The following is an 18,845-nucleotide window of genomic DNA, read 5'->3' on the forward strand; positions in this document are numbered from 1 at the left end:
CTGGTTGGAGCAACCAAATATAAACTTTTTAACGCAATTTTAGCGTCATAGAAAAAATTTATGCAATATTTCTTCTAAGTTTTTGTTGCTGTTTTTGAAAATTTTTTTTAAAATGTGAGTGTGTTTTCTCCGAGTGCGATCGACCTTGGGTATTACCCACAATGTTAAACCATACGGGTCTCGGGTCGGGTCTTCTGTGTAGACCTCTAGATTAGAGTCTAAAACCAGTCTGTGCTTATTTGGTCTTAAAGAGACAGTAACCTCAATTAACATATAAGCCTTTGTCATTAATGTTTATCAAACAACCTAAGACAAAGGAAAATCACTTTTATAGCTCTAAAAAAATTATTATATTTAACTCATACAATAAAGACAGTGTTATCATTCACTATTCAGGCATGGCTGGTAAAAAGTCACTGTGGCAGGTGCATTTCTAGAACCACCTGCCACGCTCAAACTGATTTTGCCAAGTGGTTAATGTCCTCAGGGCAACATATTGTGTTTGTCAGGCACAAAACACAGAGGATCCCAGTGCAGGTAACAGAAAATGTTTTATTTAAACAATAATGATAGCAAACAGACAATGGCACGTCTGGGCATAAAGCCACACCAAGGCAGACGGCTGGGAGTGGAGAACACACACTGGCACCGGAACGATGAACCACACACGTTCGGGCTCCGGCCAGACAACGAACGGTGGGAGGAAGTATGGGGACCCCGATACGGGGTAGGGTGCGTAGACCGCTCCCGTGAGCGCCGCGTCACGGAAGCCACAGGGACAGGGGTAAATCCTGCGGCGGACAGAGGGAGAGAGAGAGCATTAGTGATACTGATGAGAGAAGCTGGACAACTCCAGTGATTAAGGACCTCTCCAGTGGACAGCGACAATGCCGCGATGAGCCTCTGCAGTTAAGTAATAGACCAGTCTATAAATCCAACGGAGGTTGAAGACAGTCCGTAACAGGCAGCAGAGAAACAGTCCAGAGAGCCGTCGAGTAATCAGAGTCCACAGGAAAACTCTGGGGTAGCAGTGAGCTCAGACTGGGGTACGGAAAATAAATCCACAAACTAGAATCAGACACAAAACACGACTAGAAACTAGCGTAGCTAGAAATGGCGAGAACATACGCCGTGACAGACGAGTATATATACAAACTTTGACAATCTTTGACAAACGAACTTGCAAAGACACACTAAACACCCAGGGATTAAATACACAGACAAGATGACGGGATAACAAGCAACAGGTGAGGAAGACATGAGGAGGCAATCACAAAGAGCAGGAACACCTGTGAGGAAGCACACGTGAACCTTTAAAACACATACAAACACAAGACAACCACAATACAAACAAGACAAAACCATAAATATATTTATATATAAATAAATATATATATACATGAAACAGAACACTAGACTAAACAAGACATAAAAACAAAGACTGGAAAATGCAAGGGAGCGGGGATAAAGTCACAATGACAAGAGAATACAAGGGAGCGGGGAAAAGTCACAAAACACGAGAAAAGCGTGGTCTGATATGACAATACCAAAACCACGTTCTCCCACACAAAACATTTACTGTTAGGACCCTGCCATACAAAACTAGATATAATTACCAACAAGATTATGGCAGAGTCCTCACAGTGTTGACCCGAGGACAACATTTTTCTAAATAAAACCTAAACCCACCCCAACCCTAACCATAACCAAAACTTAAAATCAGAGGGATATGATAAGTGAAAAACAATGGTCTAGAAACAGCTAATCTTAGTTGTAAGCTTAAACTTAAAACAACTGTAAACTTATTTCTGAAATCTGATTGGTTGATTGAAATGTTGTCCCAGGGTCAACATAATGTTGCCCTGAGGACATCATCCACTTGGCAAAATCAGGATAACCCACCTGCCACAGTGGCTGGTGGTCAAAAAAGTTAACTTCAGGCCCACTTGTACCAGATGGGCTTTGGTTCTACGAGCTATTTGATTGGAGACCAACAGCTAATCACAATTGACCTTTAATTTTCTGATTGATTGATTTCACGACACACTTGTTATGCTGTTGTATGTTAAGCGAGCGTGTGTGTCAAGAGTTGAGCGAGCACATAATTAAGACTTTGAGAGAAAGGGACTTGACAGGAGCACAGAGAATAAGGGCCAATCCCATTTCTCTGTCTTACCCCTTCCCCTTACCCCTACCCCTTAGTTTTGCACGTTCACGTGAGAGTAAGGGCTATCCCAATTCTCGTTTTGATCAAGGGGTAGGGCTAAGGGCAAGTGGTAGATACCCCTTAAAACCAAGAATTTCCACGAGCTTACTTGAAACCAAGGGGTACCCAGAATACACTGCGCAACCGGCAAAAATGGCGGCCAGAGCGTCCATAAATGTAAGTATTTTCGGCTTAATAATTAATTTAAAAATTACTAACGTCTTGTTTTGTGCTCTACACAGTCCTGTTCATATATATTTGAATTATGTTCTTAATTTAAATGTTTTAAAATTTCGCTAGTTTGCTATGCTAACGTTACGTTGCTGATTTGCACAACATTCCCGTATTTGCTGATTTGCACAACATTCCCGTATTTCTCTAACTAGCCATGAATGGACTGCATGCTTGTCTACAGTTTTAACTGGCAGCCAGCAAACGACAATGTATGATGACGTAACCGTAACCAAGCGGTGTCTCATTTCATAGGGGTATGTTTTCACCCATAGCGCTTAACACTTGGCTTTGAGGGACAAGGGCTAGGGGTAAGACGAAGTGTTAGGGGAAAGGGTAAGACAGAGAAATGGGATTGGCCCTAAGTTTGTGAAAGACCACGTGAGTAAACTGCTTAAGGAGGGTTATTACCGCACGTTAATATGGATAATAGCAAACAAGCAAATACATTTATTGAGCACGGAATTGTTTTTTCTTTGCTCAAACAACTTTTTTTTCGATTGTTAATTTCTGTTCAAAATATAATGTAATGTGCTTGCAAAATATAGTTCTCTGTGCTCAAAACTTACATTTACTAGCTGAGGATTGAGTCACAAATATTACGCCATACCAGAGCTACTTCAGAGGACTAACGACTGTAAGATATTTTACATGTAATGTATGATACTGCACTTCTTACTCAGAACATCAGACTGAGGTAGTAAAATAATACATTTCAGAGTAATTCAACAGCAAATGAATTAGGGCGAGATTTTTTTTTTACTTTGTTTTTTATTGATTTTTTTTAAACAGAGTAAGAAGCAAGGTAGAGAAGAGAGAAAAAAAGAAAAAAATACACAAATAAAACATAAAGGGAAAAAAGGAAAATATGTATCTAAATACATCTAAAACTAAAATAAGAGAAAAAAATACATATGCCCTTAATAGTAGTTTAGATAATATATCATCTGTGTTGTTTAAACATTGTTATATGTTAAAGTGCCCATATTATGAAAAACTCACTTTTTCTGGTTTTTGGGGTGTTATTTTGTGTCTCTGATGCTCCCACACGCATACAAACTTGGAAAAAATCCATCCATGCTGTTTTGAGTGAGATACACGTTTCTGAATGTCCTCTGCCTTGAGTCTCAGATTGCGCGAGTTCAAACTCAGCTCCGTTGTGACGTCACAAAACGTTTCGTCACATTCAGTTTGAATTTTCCCGCCCACCACCCCACTCGCAGGTCTCCACCCACCAGGGAGCTAGAGAGCACAGATCAGTCACTTTGCTGATACCCTCTATGCTGTTATCATGTCTCACGGAAATAACAGCGCTATTTGGATATTATGGATTATACTCCCGCCTACTTTTAAAAACACAGTTTTAACGCGTGGTTATTGGAACCCGGAGTAATCTTATATACAGTGTGTTACGACGCAAATAGTCCTCAGATTGTAGGCGATAAGACCTTCATGCGAAATCTGATGTAAACAACAGACTATCGTCGCTGCCTGATGAAACTCACGTATGTCCAAAACGGTAACTTTTCAGAAAGTGAAAAAAACACCGTATATCAAAAGCAGTTGAATGTAGCGTTGTCATACTTGGTACGGCATATTTACATGTAACCATATTCTTGCCAGTGTCATGACAGGGTTTCTGCAGGTTTTACCAAGTATAATTTAAGACTTTTTAAGACCTTTTTAAGACCATAATGAATTATATTTAAGACCTATATCACGACAATGAAGGTTAATTTTATAGTCCAGTGTGAATGCATCCATGTGCTTTTTAGAACCTTTTATCTTTTATGACAAAAATAAGATGTATTTTCTAGGGGTGTGACAAGACACTTGTTCCGCAAGATGAAGAAGACTGGGTTCACGAGAATAAGATCAGACAAGATTTTTTATCTTTGCTGATATTACAAGTTTTTCACCTTAAGCGTCATACGAAGTTTTAAGAAATCCCCAATGATTAAACATATGAAGAAAAATAGCATTAAATTAACTAAAATCACATATTTTTAAAATGTTTCACTAACCGTTATTTTGGTAAGGATGATGATCAAGTAATCTGATATTTTTTGGTAATAGAAATAGAGCTAAATGGGACAAAGCCTTTACAATGACAATAATGATGAGACAATAATAATTCAAATAATGTATAATGTGCATAAAATAAACACATGGTTTTATGTAACAATGTTAAAATATTAGGTGTGGTTACCCAGATAGAGTTTAGATTAATCCAGGACTAGGTCTTATTTATATTAGGACATTTAAGGAGGATTTTTTTTTAAAATATAACTTACAAAATACATTACTGGTGTGCATCTTTAGACAAAACAATTGCAGTGAAATATTTTATGGTAAAAATAGAAATAGTTAAATTGATGAGACCAGGAGTAAGGGAAAGAGTGTAGTAGACCTATTATCAGATCCACACTCCGGAGCAGAGGGGACGCTAATGCACCTATAAGCTAGATGCCAACCGCCATTAAAAGAGAAAAAGAAGACAGGCTTCGTTGGCAATGAAGCCAAACGTTGATCGGTTGTCTGATGGAGCAGAAGCCGCGGTGCTTAAAACTGCTGATGCAGATTCGCATGCTGTGGTGCTCTTTAGGACTACTGCTGTAGGCACAACAGAACGGAGAAATGCCTAGTGTTTTCGACAGGTTTCTGCAGCGGCATTATGTTTCTTACATTGCATGTGTGACACAAAAGCTTTGATGCCCATTGTTCCGAGTTTTAAAACTTAAACAACTTAAAAAATAAACAATGGACCCCGTACGGTAACTCGTGTTTACCACGGAGCAAAATCAGTTTTCATTAAATGTGCACTTCCCCATATCTAAAACTCACACTTTTCTGTATTTGCTTATACCCGGTCCACACACTTTAGCGAACTCCCCGCAAACTTGTGCTTTAGTAGATTCCACCTATTCAGTTTTTTCTGACACATGAGACGAACATGTATAAAAGAGTTACAATCTTCTTGGCGGTGTTGGTTGGTCAAAATTTTAAGACCTTTGATACGCGGATTTAAGACATTTTAATGCTTATTAAGGCCTTATTTTCATACTAAGGAATTTAAGACGTTTTAAGACTTTTTAAGGATCCGCGGACACCCTGCATGATATAATCCACATTTGACCAAAATTGAGTTTAAATGGACATGCGTGCATATTTTACAGTAACTTTGATAGATACGCGTTATTACTATCATTAATTATAATGGCCAAAGTCGCGTTTCGTATTGACAGATGAATACGCTCAGTTTATTAAATAGCCTACGCCTTAGTTAAATACGCTTACTTTATTTAATATTAATTATACATTTATTAAATGTCTCTTGCAAACCATTAAGGGACAATGAATCAATACACTGACATGGTAATTCTACACAACAGGGGTGTCAGTTTGTGTTGAAAAGTGGTGGGGACAAAATATCTTATAAAAACATTACTGCAGGACGGGAAAAATATAACATAACGCGCATCAAAAATGGGCATAGCGTAGGCCAGTCAACAACAAGAAAATACTCAGCATAAATTTATAAACCCTCAACAATGTCGAATGCACACATCACGCATGTAACAGTCCCTGCAACACCAGCTCAACCGAACAATGCCAAAGCACCATACCGTAGAAAACAGCAGCGGGTTTAATAAATTATTACAATGAATTTCATTACATATGTACAAGAAAACACACCATAAGCATACAACGCAACATATGTGACCCTGGACCACAAAACCAGTCTTAAGCATCGCTTGATTTTTCAGAACATTTTAACCAAATGCTTTCAAAAAGTGGTGGGGAAATCCCCAGCGTAAATATCACCAATGCAGATACTTTGTTTGCACAGTCCTACCGTAATTAAGTAACTCCTAGATGTTAGTCTGGCGTCCGGGGGAAACGTTTACCTCGAAGGAAAGTCATTGTCATGTTTATTCGGCTATATCCAGTGCTGAGGTTTGATGAAACTTTACGAGACCGGCGAGATGCTTCACAGGCGGAAGATATGCAGCGTCATTGACAGCTTTGACACCAAACGGGTACGTGAAAATCAGATGACATGATTTCACAAGTTTTCATTGGCTATTTAGGTATGTGACGCATACTGTATATGGAAATGAACCTAGACATTCAATCTGTCGAAAAATCTCAAAATCGGCAAAATGAACATACGTGAGTTTCATCGGACAGCGACGCTATGTAGCTTCCACGGATTATACGCATTTGTGGACAAAAATGGTCATTGGATGTAGTTTTTATTTGTATTGTATTTTATTGGACTTTCATGGATCATTCACACATCTGAAACAGACTGGATTCGATTCGTGATCTTTGTATCAAACACAAAAGGTAAGAAGTCACGTTATATTTTGCATGTTGTCATCTTCTTTCACAAAATAGCCTACTACATTTATGATGCTAGAGCTAAAAGTTTTTTGCCAAACAAACCGAGACCGGGCCTTACGCCCCGGCTTTTCTGACGAGGCTAACCCCCAAGCCTCTAATAACTTTACAGTACGGACCTCCCGCTAGCTTCTAGCAATTAGCACGCGGTCCACAAGCAGTATACATCCCCCACCGGGTCTTAATTTCTGTAATTTGCGAAAATAATGCGTTTGAAAATGTTTATAACGGGAATATGTTAGTATTGTCCAGGGAAAACTAGTGTATTGTTGAGACTGCTCATCACAATTTACGCTGGAATCTTTGTGTCATGATGTGTTTGACACACCGAGACCATGCCTTACCGCCCCGGCTTTTCTGACGTGGCTAACCCCTGAGCCCAGGGTCCGAAATTAACTTTTTGGCTCACCTGCCACGGAGACTGGTAGATGAAAAAAATCCACCAGCCAAGCATATTTTTTACCGGCCAGAATAATAAACAGCCTTTTTTTGTCACATGTACATTGTTTTTATTTGCTGTATTCATGGCAGGGCTCGCAAAATTTCTAAATCCCTGGTAGCCCTTCGGGCAGGCACTCTTCAGTTTTTGGTAGCCCGAAATGAATGCAAGTAGCCCGTATAAAAAATACATTACTTTTAATGTAGAATATTAAGACAAAACATCTATCAAAACACAAATAAGACATATAAATTTTCAGTACATATCAATCATCAGTACAAATTTTTCTTCTAACCAAAGTGAAATATCTATACATCAGATTCTGAAATATTAACTGAAGTCACAGATAAGAAAATTCCACTTGACTTTGTGGGCATAGCACACTAACCACAATGTTTAATCTGCTATTCTTGTTGTTGTTTTGATGCTGTTGTTTTTAAATAAACAAAAAGACTGGATTTCCATGTAAACCAACTTTTCCTGCTCATCCCCACACCAGATATACTCACCATTTAAAAGGGGTTTATTGGGTCACAAAACTTACAGTTTGGATCATCCAGTTACAGATTGGATCATTTTTTCGATCAGAAAAACAGGGGCTACTGTCGCTTTAAGAGCGTCACTCTCTTCACTGCCCGTATAATCTTTATCACTTTAAAAAGCTTGCTGCGAGAGATTTAATTTTCTTACGTGGGGATAGTAATGACTGACAGGACGTAGTTAGAGGATTTGCCCAACAAATCATGACGGATTGCTTCCTGTACCGCGTCTTTTCGCGCGATTGCGAAAGTGAAAGTAAAACTCGAGCGCGCGCTCAAACGTAATTTAAATACCCATATGCCTGAATTTCATACACCATTATTACACATCCAAATCTGTGAAAGAATGCATAAGCATTTAAATGTATTTTTTCCTCCCTATAAGTCAAGATAGCCCGACGGGCAGGGCAGTAGGGGTGTAACGATTCATCGTGCAAATGCGCGTTTTCTCAATAAATGAATTTGAATGAATTACGGTGGAATCCCGGCACATCCGAACGCCAGAGGGCGCTCCCGTGCAGAAACTGCCTTTGTGCCACACAAGAAGTAGCATTACAAACCATAGATATGTATATAAAGGCTAGATGGCTCGTCCGCGCTGCTGGCCAATTGAGTGCAACGTCCGCATTTTGGCGGCCATCTTACGACAGGGCGCTCGCTCACTCGTAGCATTGAGTTTTAATGATGCAGGTACTTTTAAATGACCATAACTTGCTTAATTTTTTACCGATTTTCAAACGGTTTGGTTTGTTATAAACGTCAAAGATGTACCTATGACACTGCATACATATACTAAAAATAAAAAATAAATTCATGAAACATGTTAAAGCATCCAGAATAATAGCCACGTTAATAACGTTTGTAAAAACCCAAACCGTTTGAAAATCGGTGGAAGGTTGAGCAAGTTATGGTCATTTAAAAGTACCTGCACCATTAAACTCAATGCTACGAGTGAGCGAGCGCCCTGTCGTAAGATGGCCGCCAGGTGATGCCGTTAGGGACTCCGCCTTGAGCCATCTAGCCTTTATATACATATCTATGTTACAAACGCTATTCCAGGAAATGTCTACACATGAATATTTATATGCTGTTCTTCAAATTGTTTCAGGTATTTTCATGATAATAAAGAATATTTTGAATGATTTTGTTCAACGAGGGTTGCTTTTTTAAATGCACGTTATAAACGACTCTGACTCATAATGATTTTAGATTGATAAGGACTTCCTACTGACCAAATGCCGTAAAACAGGCACAAGCTGTGCATAAAACAAAGAATCGCAGCCTTGCGATTCAGAATCGATTTCAGACAGGCATTTTTAATGAGGACCGCGATTGAATCGTGATTGAATCGTTACATCCCTACAGGGCAGGGATGCATTTTGATATGCAGCAGATAACTGCTGACCGCAAGCCTGCAGTACTAGCTAGAAACAGACCGTCTCTAGTGCGAGACTTTAAGCGTAGAGACGTTCTGTGGCTAGCTCACCTCGTTCCCAGATTAGTTACTGGCAAACACATTATATTGCATTAATATTTTGGTATGAAAATCACCCGCCAGTGTGGCGGGTATCCTTTTGAATTTAGTCGGCAAACGGAAAATCTACCCGCATTTGGCGCTTGGCGGGTGTTAATTTCGGACCCTGCCCGAGCCTCTAATAACTTTCATGTCCAGAAGCAGTATACATCCCCCGCCGGGTCTTAATTTCTGTAATTTGCAAAAATAATGCGTTTGCTAACATATTCCCGTTATAAAACATTTTCATTGTCCAGGGAAAACGAGTTTATTGTTGTGACTGCTAACGTAACGTCACAATTGACTCTGGAATCATTATGTGTCATGAGTTTCTTCTCCTGTAGTGTACTTATTAGTGAAACTTTTCTGCATGATTTGTCTGTTGGCAACATAAACCGTTAATAATAATAATATATAAAATAATAACACAGTATGGTCTGTACTGCTCACGATACCACTGAGCACGCGCACGGACACATGACGTTATTAGTGGGGCGTGATCAAAGGAGCAGCAGCTCATAAATATGTAATGACTAGCTCAAAACGGCACAATCTGAACTGCCCTGAAACAGAGGCTCCTAGAGATGGGTAACAATCTTTTCCTACAAGCTATTTCGAGCAAACAACTTTTGAAACATGCTTTATGGAACTCATACACCTATATAACTTGTGGAAAAGCAGTCATAAGATGGGCACTTTAAAGTCCTTTAAGCAAGTATGTTTCAATTGGTGCCCTTTTTTCTTGAAAAATGTCAGATTTCAGTTGCAGGTCCGCAGTCATTTTCTCAAACATGTATATTTGTCTCAGTCTTTGTGTCCATTCTTTCACTGTAGGTGCATATATCTTCATCCAGTTCACAGTAATAATTTTTCTGGCAGCCATTAACAATATATGTAATACAAACAGATCGGATTTACCAAACTGATCTGCAGGGAATCCCTCCAGAAGAAAAAGTACTGGGTGCATTGGTACATCTCTTTCTAAAATTTCACAAAGTTCCCTTTTAACCCCCTGCCAATATGCTTGTATTTTGGGGCATTCCCAGAATATATGAACGTAATCTCCCACCTTTCCACAATTTCTCCAGCATTTTGACAATGGTGAGCAACTGTCAAATTTAGCTACCACTATTGGAACTCTAAAAAATCTAATTTTCATTTTCCAATCAAATTCCTTCCACATTTGACTACTAATATCTTTATGACAGCTAGTGCACACTTTGATCCACATCTCATCCTCCATTATAGTATTTAACTCTAATTCCCAATTTCTCTTGATATGAAATGTGTCATCAGATTGGTCCTACATTAACCTCCTATAAATATGTGATATATGATTTTTAGTAGGTAAACCTTGTTTAATAATATTAATAAAATATTTCTCTATATTTGTTGGAATTCGTTTTATTATGTCCCAATGTTTATGTTTTGTGATATAGTGCCTTAGTTGTAGGTATCTAAAAAAATCATTAGATTTCAATTTAAACTTATCACTTAGTTGAGAAAAAGATCTTAAGGTCTCCCCATCAAAAAGTTGATCAATTATCTTTAGCCCGTTCTTTTCCCATCTACTGAAAGCATTGTCCCATATAGAAGGGGGAAAATCTGGATTACCTTTAATGGGTATTGCACGTGATAGAGCCATTACTCCTCTAAATTTTTTTTGTATTGTGGACCAGATTTTAACTGTATGCCGTATCCATATGTTTGTTTTTTTCACTCTTTTCTGTGAATGCAAATCCATGAATGGTAAGACTGTCAATGAAACTTCAGGAAGTGAGTTCTGTTCGACATTCACCCATTCTGCCTCCTCATCCTTACCAAGCCAGGCCGTAATAGCCCTAAGCTGAGCAGCCCAATACACTGCATGAAAAGTGGGATTTTCGTCCCCGTAAGCGCCTGTAGGCTCCCGAAAATTTCCCTAATTTTCGGCAGCTTTCCTCAATTTACAGGCAGCGAGCGTCGCGTTCGTCTGTGTCACAAATTGTCGTAAACGAACCATGACGCAGGTGGAGAGCCCCGCGGGGGTACGATGCCTCTAATTAGCATATGAATAGCAGCGAAACCTCTGCCGGCCAGGTAGAGCGTCTCTAGTCTAATTAGCATGTGAATAGCAGCAAAACTACAGTAACTGCCCACTTGAATGTACTCACTCAGTATTGGCTGAAGCCACTACTTTTAAACAAGTAAAATCTCCCGTGAATGGTTGGCAGATCACTTCAAACCAATCACAAGGGATTTTTCTTGTTTAAAAGAAGTGGCTTCAGCCAATACAGAGTGAGTAAATTCAAGTCGGGCCGTTACTCTAAAGAGGGGGGTTATTGGGCACCCTGGCTCATTATAAATGTAAACCCCAATAATAATAATAATAAATATATTAATTTATGTGATATTAATTTTTTATATAATAATGTCATTGTGCTATGTACTTCATTATTCACACCATCAAGAAATATAAGAGAAAACAAAGAGGTTTATTTATAAACACACACAGCTGTTTATTCAAAGAAAGAGCTTTAATTAGAAACACACAACTATGTACAAAGCAGCATAATGTCTCTTATGTTGTCCTCCAAACACGTCAAAAAGTGCCCAAGACATTCGGGAAAGATCCCTAAAAATCTTTTTCAAAGTTATCAAGTGTTGAAAAAAGAAAAAAACTCAAAAACGTTGTAAAAAAAAGTCGCTTTTGCAGGCGTATATGGTGAGTTGCCCTGTACTTTGGTATCGCCTCTAATCTGAATTGCAGCGTGGCACAGAGCTCGGAAAGTTCCAGGCTGCGAGAGGGCGGTGGCCGCACAATCCATCCAGACACCCCGCCAACAATGCCGTCTTCATCAGACATGAGATCTATGGTGGCGCACTTTCAAATGTCCATCTCACCCTCAGCCAGCACACTTCGTCTCGCTTCCAGCAACTGTAATATAATCAATAAAGACAATAAGTGACCAGAAAAATACTCACATTGACAAAAAACTGATCTAATATAATAAATCTTACCCTTTTTCTTCTGGGTCAACTCCGAGCTAAACTTTTCGCATTTTCCGCCCGCGATGCGAGTTCAGGTTGTTTGTCTGAAGCTCCGGCGAACCGACTCATAATACGTCTTACAGGCAGCTGGAAAACAATTAAATGAGACTGGTATTAATAAACAGAGTCACGGTACAATTAAACGAGAAATGAGGAAAAACATTAGAAGTTATACTTACAAACAATGTCGTCATTCTCAGCAGTAAATCTGGACTTGCTGAAATAGCCCCAATCAAATCGGAGGTCACGGCTTTGTTATGAGGCGACGTTAGTCTGTGAAAACAAAATGTGCGGGTTTAAGCTCGGATCTATTAACGTATCTATTTCCTTATACAAGAATAAAAGCATATTCTTTAAATCGTAACGTTACCTTTGCTCTGGTTCAAAGCGCCTGCAGTGTACCTCAGAGACGCCGTACAGCCTCCTAAAAATTACAAGACAAAAACACCTCTAAGCAATAAAAAACACAGCTTGGGCTACTTAAAAATATGCTTTTACATAAAATCATTCTTACCGCAATCTTGGGATTGTGCACCCGTCTTCTCTTCTTGGAGAGTTACAAACACCCAACCAAACATCGCTTAATGTTCCTCTTGTACTGCTGTGTGAGCCGTGGCCATGACCTCGCACGCGATTGGACGAAGGCGAGAAGCCTGTCGGGCTCCTCCAATCACACGCGAGGTTATTGATATAAGGAAAATCTTGTGAGACGTGCGCGCATGCGTATGATATAAACAACAAACGCGATGTGCCGGGAGCTCTGTGTGATATCAACACAGTGTGCTGTCAGTTGAAAGATGGAAGTCCCAAGACTGAAGAAACGACCTTGGCGCTTCCATAGAGATGTATATAAAGGCTAGATGGCTCGTCCGCGCTGCTGGCCAATTGAGTGCAACGTCCGCATTTTGGCGGCCATCTTACGACAGGGCGCTCGCTCACTCGTAGCATTGAGTTTTAATGATGAAGGTACTTTTAAATGACCATAACTTGCTTAATTTTTTACCGATTTTCAAACGGTTTGGTTTGTTATAAACGTCAAAGATGTACCTATGAGACTGCATACCTATACTAAAAATAAAAAATAAATTCATGAAACATGTTAAAGCATCCAGAATTATAGCCACGTTAATAACGTTTGTAAAAACCCAAACCGTTTGAAAATCGGTAGAAAATTGAGCAAGTTATGGTCATTTAAAAGTACCTGCACCATTAAACTCAATGCTACGAGTGAGCGAGCGCCCCGCCGCAAGATGGCCGCCAGGTGATGCCGTTAGGGACTCCGCCTTGAGCCATCTAGCCTTCATATACATATCTATGTGCGCTTCTGTGAGCATTGCAACACTGAACTGTGTCATACACAGTATTTTGACCACAGAAAGCGCTATTTCAAAAATGGAGTTTGGGAGAAAAAATCCAAAAGGACTACGTCAGGTCAGATAACGTACAGAGCCTGCTGCTATCCAGTCATGAACCCGCTGTGAGTGATGTCCTGTCATGTGTAAAGACCCGGAGGATAACTTTACTGGAGTTAGAGAGATTGGTGAAAGTGAAATGCAATCCGAGGACCCAGGAAAAAAAGTGATTGAAGAATTTGAAGAAATGCACCCAGCGTATTGCAGTTCAGACAACGGTGAGCATAATTACATATTTTTATATAAGCTTGGCTTGCTTTACGTATGTTAACATTTTAAACAATTCTAAAACATACCAACAAGTAAAATAAAATAAAATAAAATCAACAAGTTAAACAAAAACGTTTTGAGTATGCTATATCAAAAAGTAGCCATCCAGCATGTTTTATCCATTGTGGCAGCCCTTGCTCACAAAAAGGTTGGAGACCCCTGGTCTAGTTAAATGTGGTTGATTATCACTGTTGTTGTTATTTTAATAGTATAAATTAATTTATAATTAAATAGGAATATCGCGTTATAATGCATAACGGTATCTTCTGTTTGTTGTTTTTCAGACGAAACAGCAGATGACCAAAGCATTCATCTTTTCCTGGACATCTCCTGTTGTGTGGTAACCATGAAATTACATTTGGATATACCAGTATAAAATTCAGTACATGCTAATCCAGAGCTAAAATGGGAAAACCTAACATGTTTCACCCACATTATTGTTTTCCACTCTCAAATTTCTGTTAGTTAACTAATGAAAGCAACTAAAGTATAAACACACTTTATAAAGTATAAAAAAAAAACTAAAATGAAGTTGAAGTGGATGAAGTTCCCACAAAGTACTTAACTGGTTCATTGCACTAAGATAAAGCTAGCTGTTTGAGATGCACATGATCTTTTCCAACTACAGTTTTCAAATCTTTTCATACTCAAATGGCCATATTGATGAGAAATGATTCATTATGTTCTTTTTAAATCTCAAATGACCATATTAACGATGGGGTTTTCAATCTCAAATGGCCATATTCATGATGGACTTTTCAATCTCTAATGGTGGTGCTGAGTATGTGCATTACGTGTGTTTTAAATATGTCCTTTAAATTTCCATAGGATGACTATGTGGATGAAGAGGGGGAAATCCTTGCTGAGGAGCAGAGTGAAGCCTATCCTCACATACAAGATGGGAAGGAGCATGGAAGTGATCAGTCCAGAAGTGAAAAAACAGAACACTTGTTGATGAAACTTTTGGCCATGATGAAATTGACTGGTATCCTCCGTGACGACGACTTACAGTATGTGGTTTGTCCAAAATGTATGACAGTGTACATGCTTACTGAAACCTATGAGCGCAGACGGGATGGTACAAAGGTTTGCAGGACTTGTGGTCACATCCCGTTCTACAATCACCCAAAGCAGAGGTCTGCATTAAGGAAGAAATATGGCTCTGCCTTGCTAAGAAAGGCTACATATTCGAGCTGTGAAGAGTATGTCCATCCAATACATTCTTACTGTTACAAGAGTGTTGTGCAGTCTCTGGGAGGACTTGTTAAAAGACTTGGATTTGAAGAGAAATTAGATGAAAGGCGAAAGCGGGAACTGCCAAAGAGTGTGTTAGGAGATGTAAATGATGGACAAGTATGGCAGGATTACCAGTATGTGAATTCAATAAACTGTAGTCATGCCACTATGCACAGTATTTGAGCTGTGATGTAATTGCACAAGTTACCTTGCTTCATTCCCATCCGGACAGACATTTTGTTGTTTGACATGTTGTTTGATGGTGTTTGCATAGAATGCACAGATTGAGCCTGATTAAAACTGTTAAAACAATTAAAATTGTTGAAATAAATAGTTTGGTGTATCTTTTTTTACCTAACATTGGTTATTGCTAATTACATACAGAGTAATTAATATACACTGTTAGCCTGGAGAAATTGAATCTACTTAAAGAGATAGTTTAAAAATTATTAGGAAAAAATATTTTGAAAGTATTGTGATAAATGGTGAAGAAAAGTTTGATAAATGATTGTCATTAAACTTAAAGTTGATTTTGAATTACTCTGTCCAACATCTCCACTTAGTTAACTGAGTTGAAAAAAATTATATTTTTAATTAATGTATAATTATAATTCTCTTAGTGTTATAAATGGTATTATAACACAAAACTCATGACTTAGTCAGTCATTAAATAAACTTGATTCTCCACTGAAACACAATACAATACAATACAATGTGTTGTTTATGTCAATAAACACTGATCACCTGAACGGGGACTTTCATTTACAAAAATGGTAATTTATCATTTTAAACTAAACAACATGAATAATATTAGAGCATAAACTTCTATGACATTTTAACAAATATTTAAGTAGTTAAAGTTCTTATTAGTTCTTAATTCTGTAAAAAAGCTTAAATAATCGTAATATTCTGAGACAAAGGATTATGGGTGTTCCTTACAACATGTACTGCTAAAATTCATTCACTTGAATGTTTTAGTTTGATTAATTTTATACACTTAAAAGTTAAATTAACTAAGATTTTTAAGTAAATGTCCATAACTCAAAATATTAAGTGATGTTTACATCATGAAGACAATGTGTTAACCGTGTAGCATACTTTAAAAATAAATAAATTCAAACTAAAATTTAAGAGTCTGTAATTTGGCTTTACTGATACCAAAGATTTTCTTAAAATCAAAGATTAAAACCTGTCAGAATGTTACCTGAGTAAAACTCCCCCAGCTGCTACCCTGATTTGCATTTGTATAGCTCACAGCATGTTCATTTACATGTTAAAGCCTCCCCTAGAATTAGGGGAAGGGGGGACAACTTCCAAGCAAGACCCACGTCAACTTCTGACAACTTACGGCAGTTTTCGGTGTTGGCTGCAAATTGTCGTGCGCAGTCGTAAACTTGGAGTTTCACAGCAATCTACAGTGCCACATTCTGACGAAAATTCCACTTTTCATGCAGTGATAGTAGTATCTAAAATTGGGAAGGTTCAAACCCCCTTTTTCTTTATTTGTCATAAGTATTTTAAGTCTTATTCGTGGTCTTGTCCTTTTTTTATGGTCCCAAACAGCTGCGTGTAGTTAGCTGTATATAAACATGATGCTTTGGGTGTAATAATTATGCCCAAATATCTAAAGCCCAGGTTAGACCACCGAAAAGATACCAGGTTATCAAGTTGAGTGGGCCAGATACCTGAAATCATCATAGCCTCAGATTTATCAGCATTTACCTTGTATCCAGAAACTATACCATAATCTCTAAGGCAGTCCAACAGGGCCGGTATAGATGAAAGGGGATTTTTAATGAATAATAAAACGTCATCTGCGTATAATGATATCTTATGGCATTTTCCTCCTTTATCCATAATCCCCTGTACTCTGGGGTTATTCCTTATTAGTTCTGCTAATGGTTCAATACTGAGAGCGAATAGGACTGGAGACATTGCATCACCTTGACGAGTTCCCCTACCTCGCCACTGGGAGTATGCCTTTTTTGGGAAATCGTGTAGTTGTCCATAGCCCCACAATGTATTATCTCATACGGACCAGTATATTTAGCTTGGAACGGGGAATTTACCATAGGCAGAAACGCTAGGACCTGATCTCCTACACTAAACTTCCGAGGCTCAGTATAACGGTCAAACTACTTTTTAATTTTTCCTTGAGTTTTATTCAAACATTTCCCAGTTAACTCCCCAGTCAATGAAAGCCAGACAGTATGCTCTCAGTAAAGATTTTAACGTTGACTGAAATCGTTCAAGTGCCCCTTGACTCTGAGCGTGGTATGCTGTTGACATATTGTGTTTAACACCCAACTCGATAAGTACCTCCCAGACAATTTAGAAGTAAAATTACTGCCTTGGTCTGATTGAACAATTTTCGGTAACCCAAAAATAGACACAAACTGAGTGGGCACTTTCACAATAGACTTAGTGGTAATCGAGCGTAATGGGTATGCAGCTGGATACCGCGTAACTTGACACATCACTGTCAACATGTACTCACTTCCAGCCTTCGGACGAGGGAGAGGACAGACGCAATCAATAAGAAGATGTTCGAACGGTTGACATACAGCTGGAATCGGCCACAAAGGAGCCGGCTTTAACAACTGGTTCGGTTTTCCAGTAAGCTGGCACGTATGACAGGTCTTAATAAAACTGGCAACGTCCCTTTTAATACGAGGCCAGTAAAAGTAACGAAGAATTCTGTCATAAGTTTTCTGAACACCTGCATGACCGGCAAGCTGATCGTGGGCCATTTTCAACACTAACAAGCGAAACTTTACTGGTATCACAACCTGAATGACAGAATCTCCCATGCCATCAAGCGCATGCGGAGACCACTTCCTCAGTAAAATACCCTGTTCAATAAAATAGCCTTGCGATCTCTCACTAATTTCAGTGTTGTCAGCAACTTGTTTAAATTGGGGTTTTAACGTTTCATCACTCTGCTGTTCAATTGACAATTCTTCCCGAGATATTACAATGGGATAATCACTCAAAACGAAGTGCGATGTAGCGTCATTAATCTCATCTTCAGCCTTACACTGAGCCCCAGACCGAGTCACCGCACACGCAACAAATACTTCTGGGTATTGCTGCGCTCTTTCATCCAGACTATTAGTACAAGATGGTACCTCATTCTCAATCAAAGACGGTGATTTATTAACCCAAACGAGTCCGCCGGCTAAGTTATTTCCGAGTATCAGCGAAACGCCATCAACAGGTAGAACAGGGCATATACCAAGATCTACCACTCCATGCACTAGGTTACAAGTCAAATTCACTTTATGCAGGGGAACAGATAATGTATTAAGCCCAATTCCATGAATCAAAAGCGAGCTACCAGTATGCGACTCACTTGAGAAGGGTAACATGGACTCCAGTATAAATGACTCGGATGACCGCGTGTCCCATATAATTTTTAACGACACCTTCTCCTCAAGACCTGGGAGCGACACAAAACCATCAGAAATGAATGGTTCAAATAACTGATGGTGATTCTCTACATTCTTAGGCGATACCATTCCCTTCAAAGTACCGGACTGATTTAAAACAAGAACAGAAGTAGCTA

At 38.9% G+C, this 18,845-nt stretch overlaps 1 protein-coding gene and 1 long non-coding RNA gene across 2 annotated transcripts; one reads left to right on the plus strand and one right to left on the minus strand.

Annotated features, from left to right (window-relative positions):
* Positions 1-11,800: 11,800 nt before the first annotated feature.
* LOC141368959 (uncharacterized) lies at positions 11,801-13,712 on the minus strand. The gene is made up of 4 exons (XR_012372375.1): positions 12,877-13,712; positions 12,733-12,786; positions 12,333-12,635; positions 11,801-12,249 (listed from the first exon to the last, which is right to left on the minus strand). It is a non-coding gene; the product is annotated as an uncharacterized lncRNA (long non-coding RNA).
* A 144-nt stretch (positions 13,713-13,856) lies between these two features.
* LOC141368957 (uncharacterized) lies at positions 13,857-15,611 on the plus strand. The gene is made up of 3 exons (XM_073873800.1): positions 13,857-13,992; positions 14,329-14,384; positions 14,873-15,611. Exons 1-3 carry the CDS (start codon positions 13,857-13,859, stop codon positions 15,461-15,463), a joined length of 783 nt encoding a protein of 260 aa, XP_073729901.1. The 3' UTR covers positions 15,464-15,611.
* The last annotated feature ends 3,234 nt before the right edge of the window (positions 15,612-18,845 follow it).

This window comes from Misgurnus anguillicaudatus, chromosome 12, assembly GCF_027580225.2.
Source record: "Misgurnus anguillicaudatus chromosome 12, ASM2758022v2, whole genome shotgun sequence".
Taxonomy (NCBI): domain Eukaryota; kingdom Metazoa; phylum Chordata; class Actinopteri; order Cypriniformes; family Cobitidae; genus Misgurnus; species Misgurnus anguillicaudatus.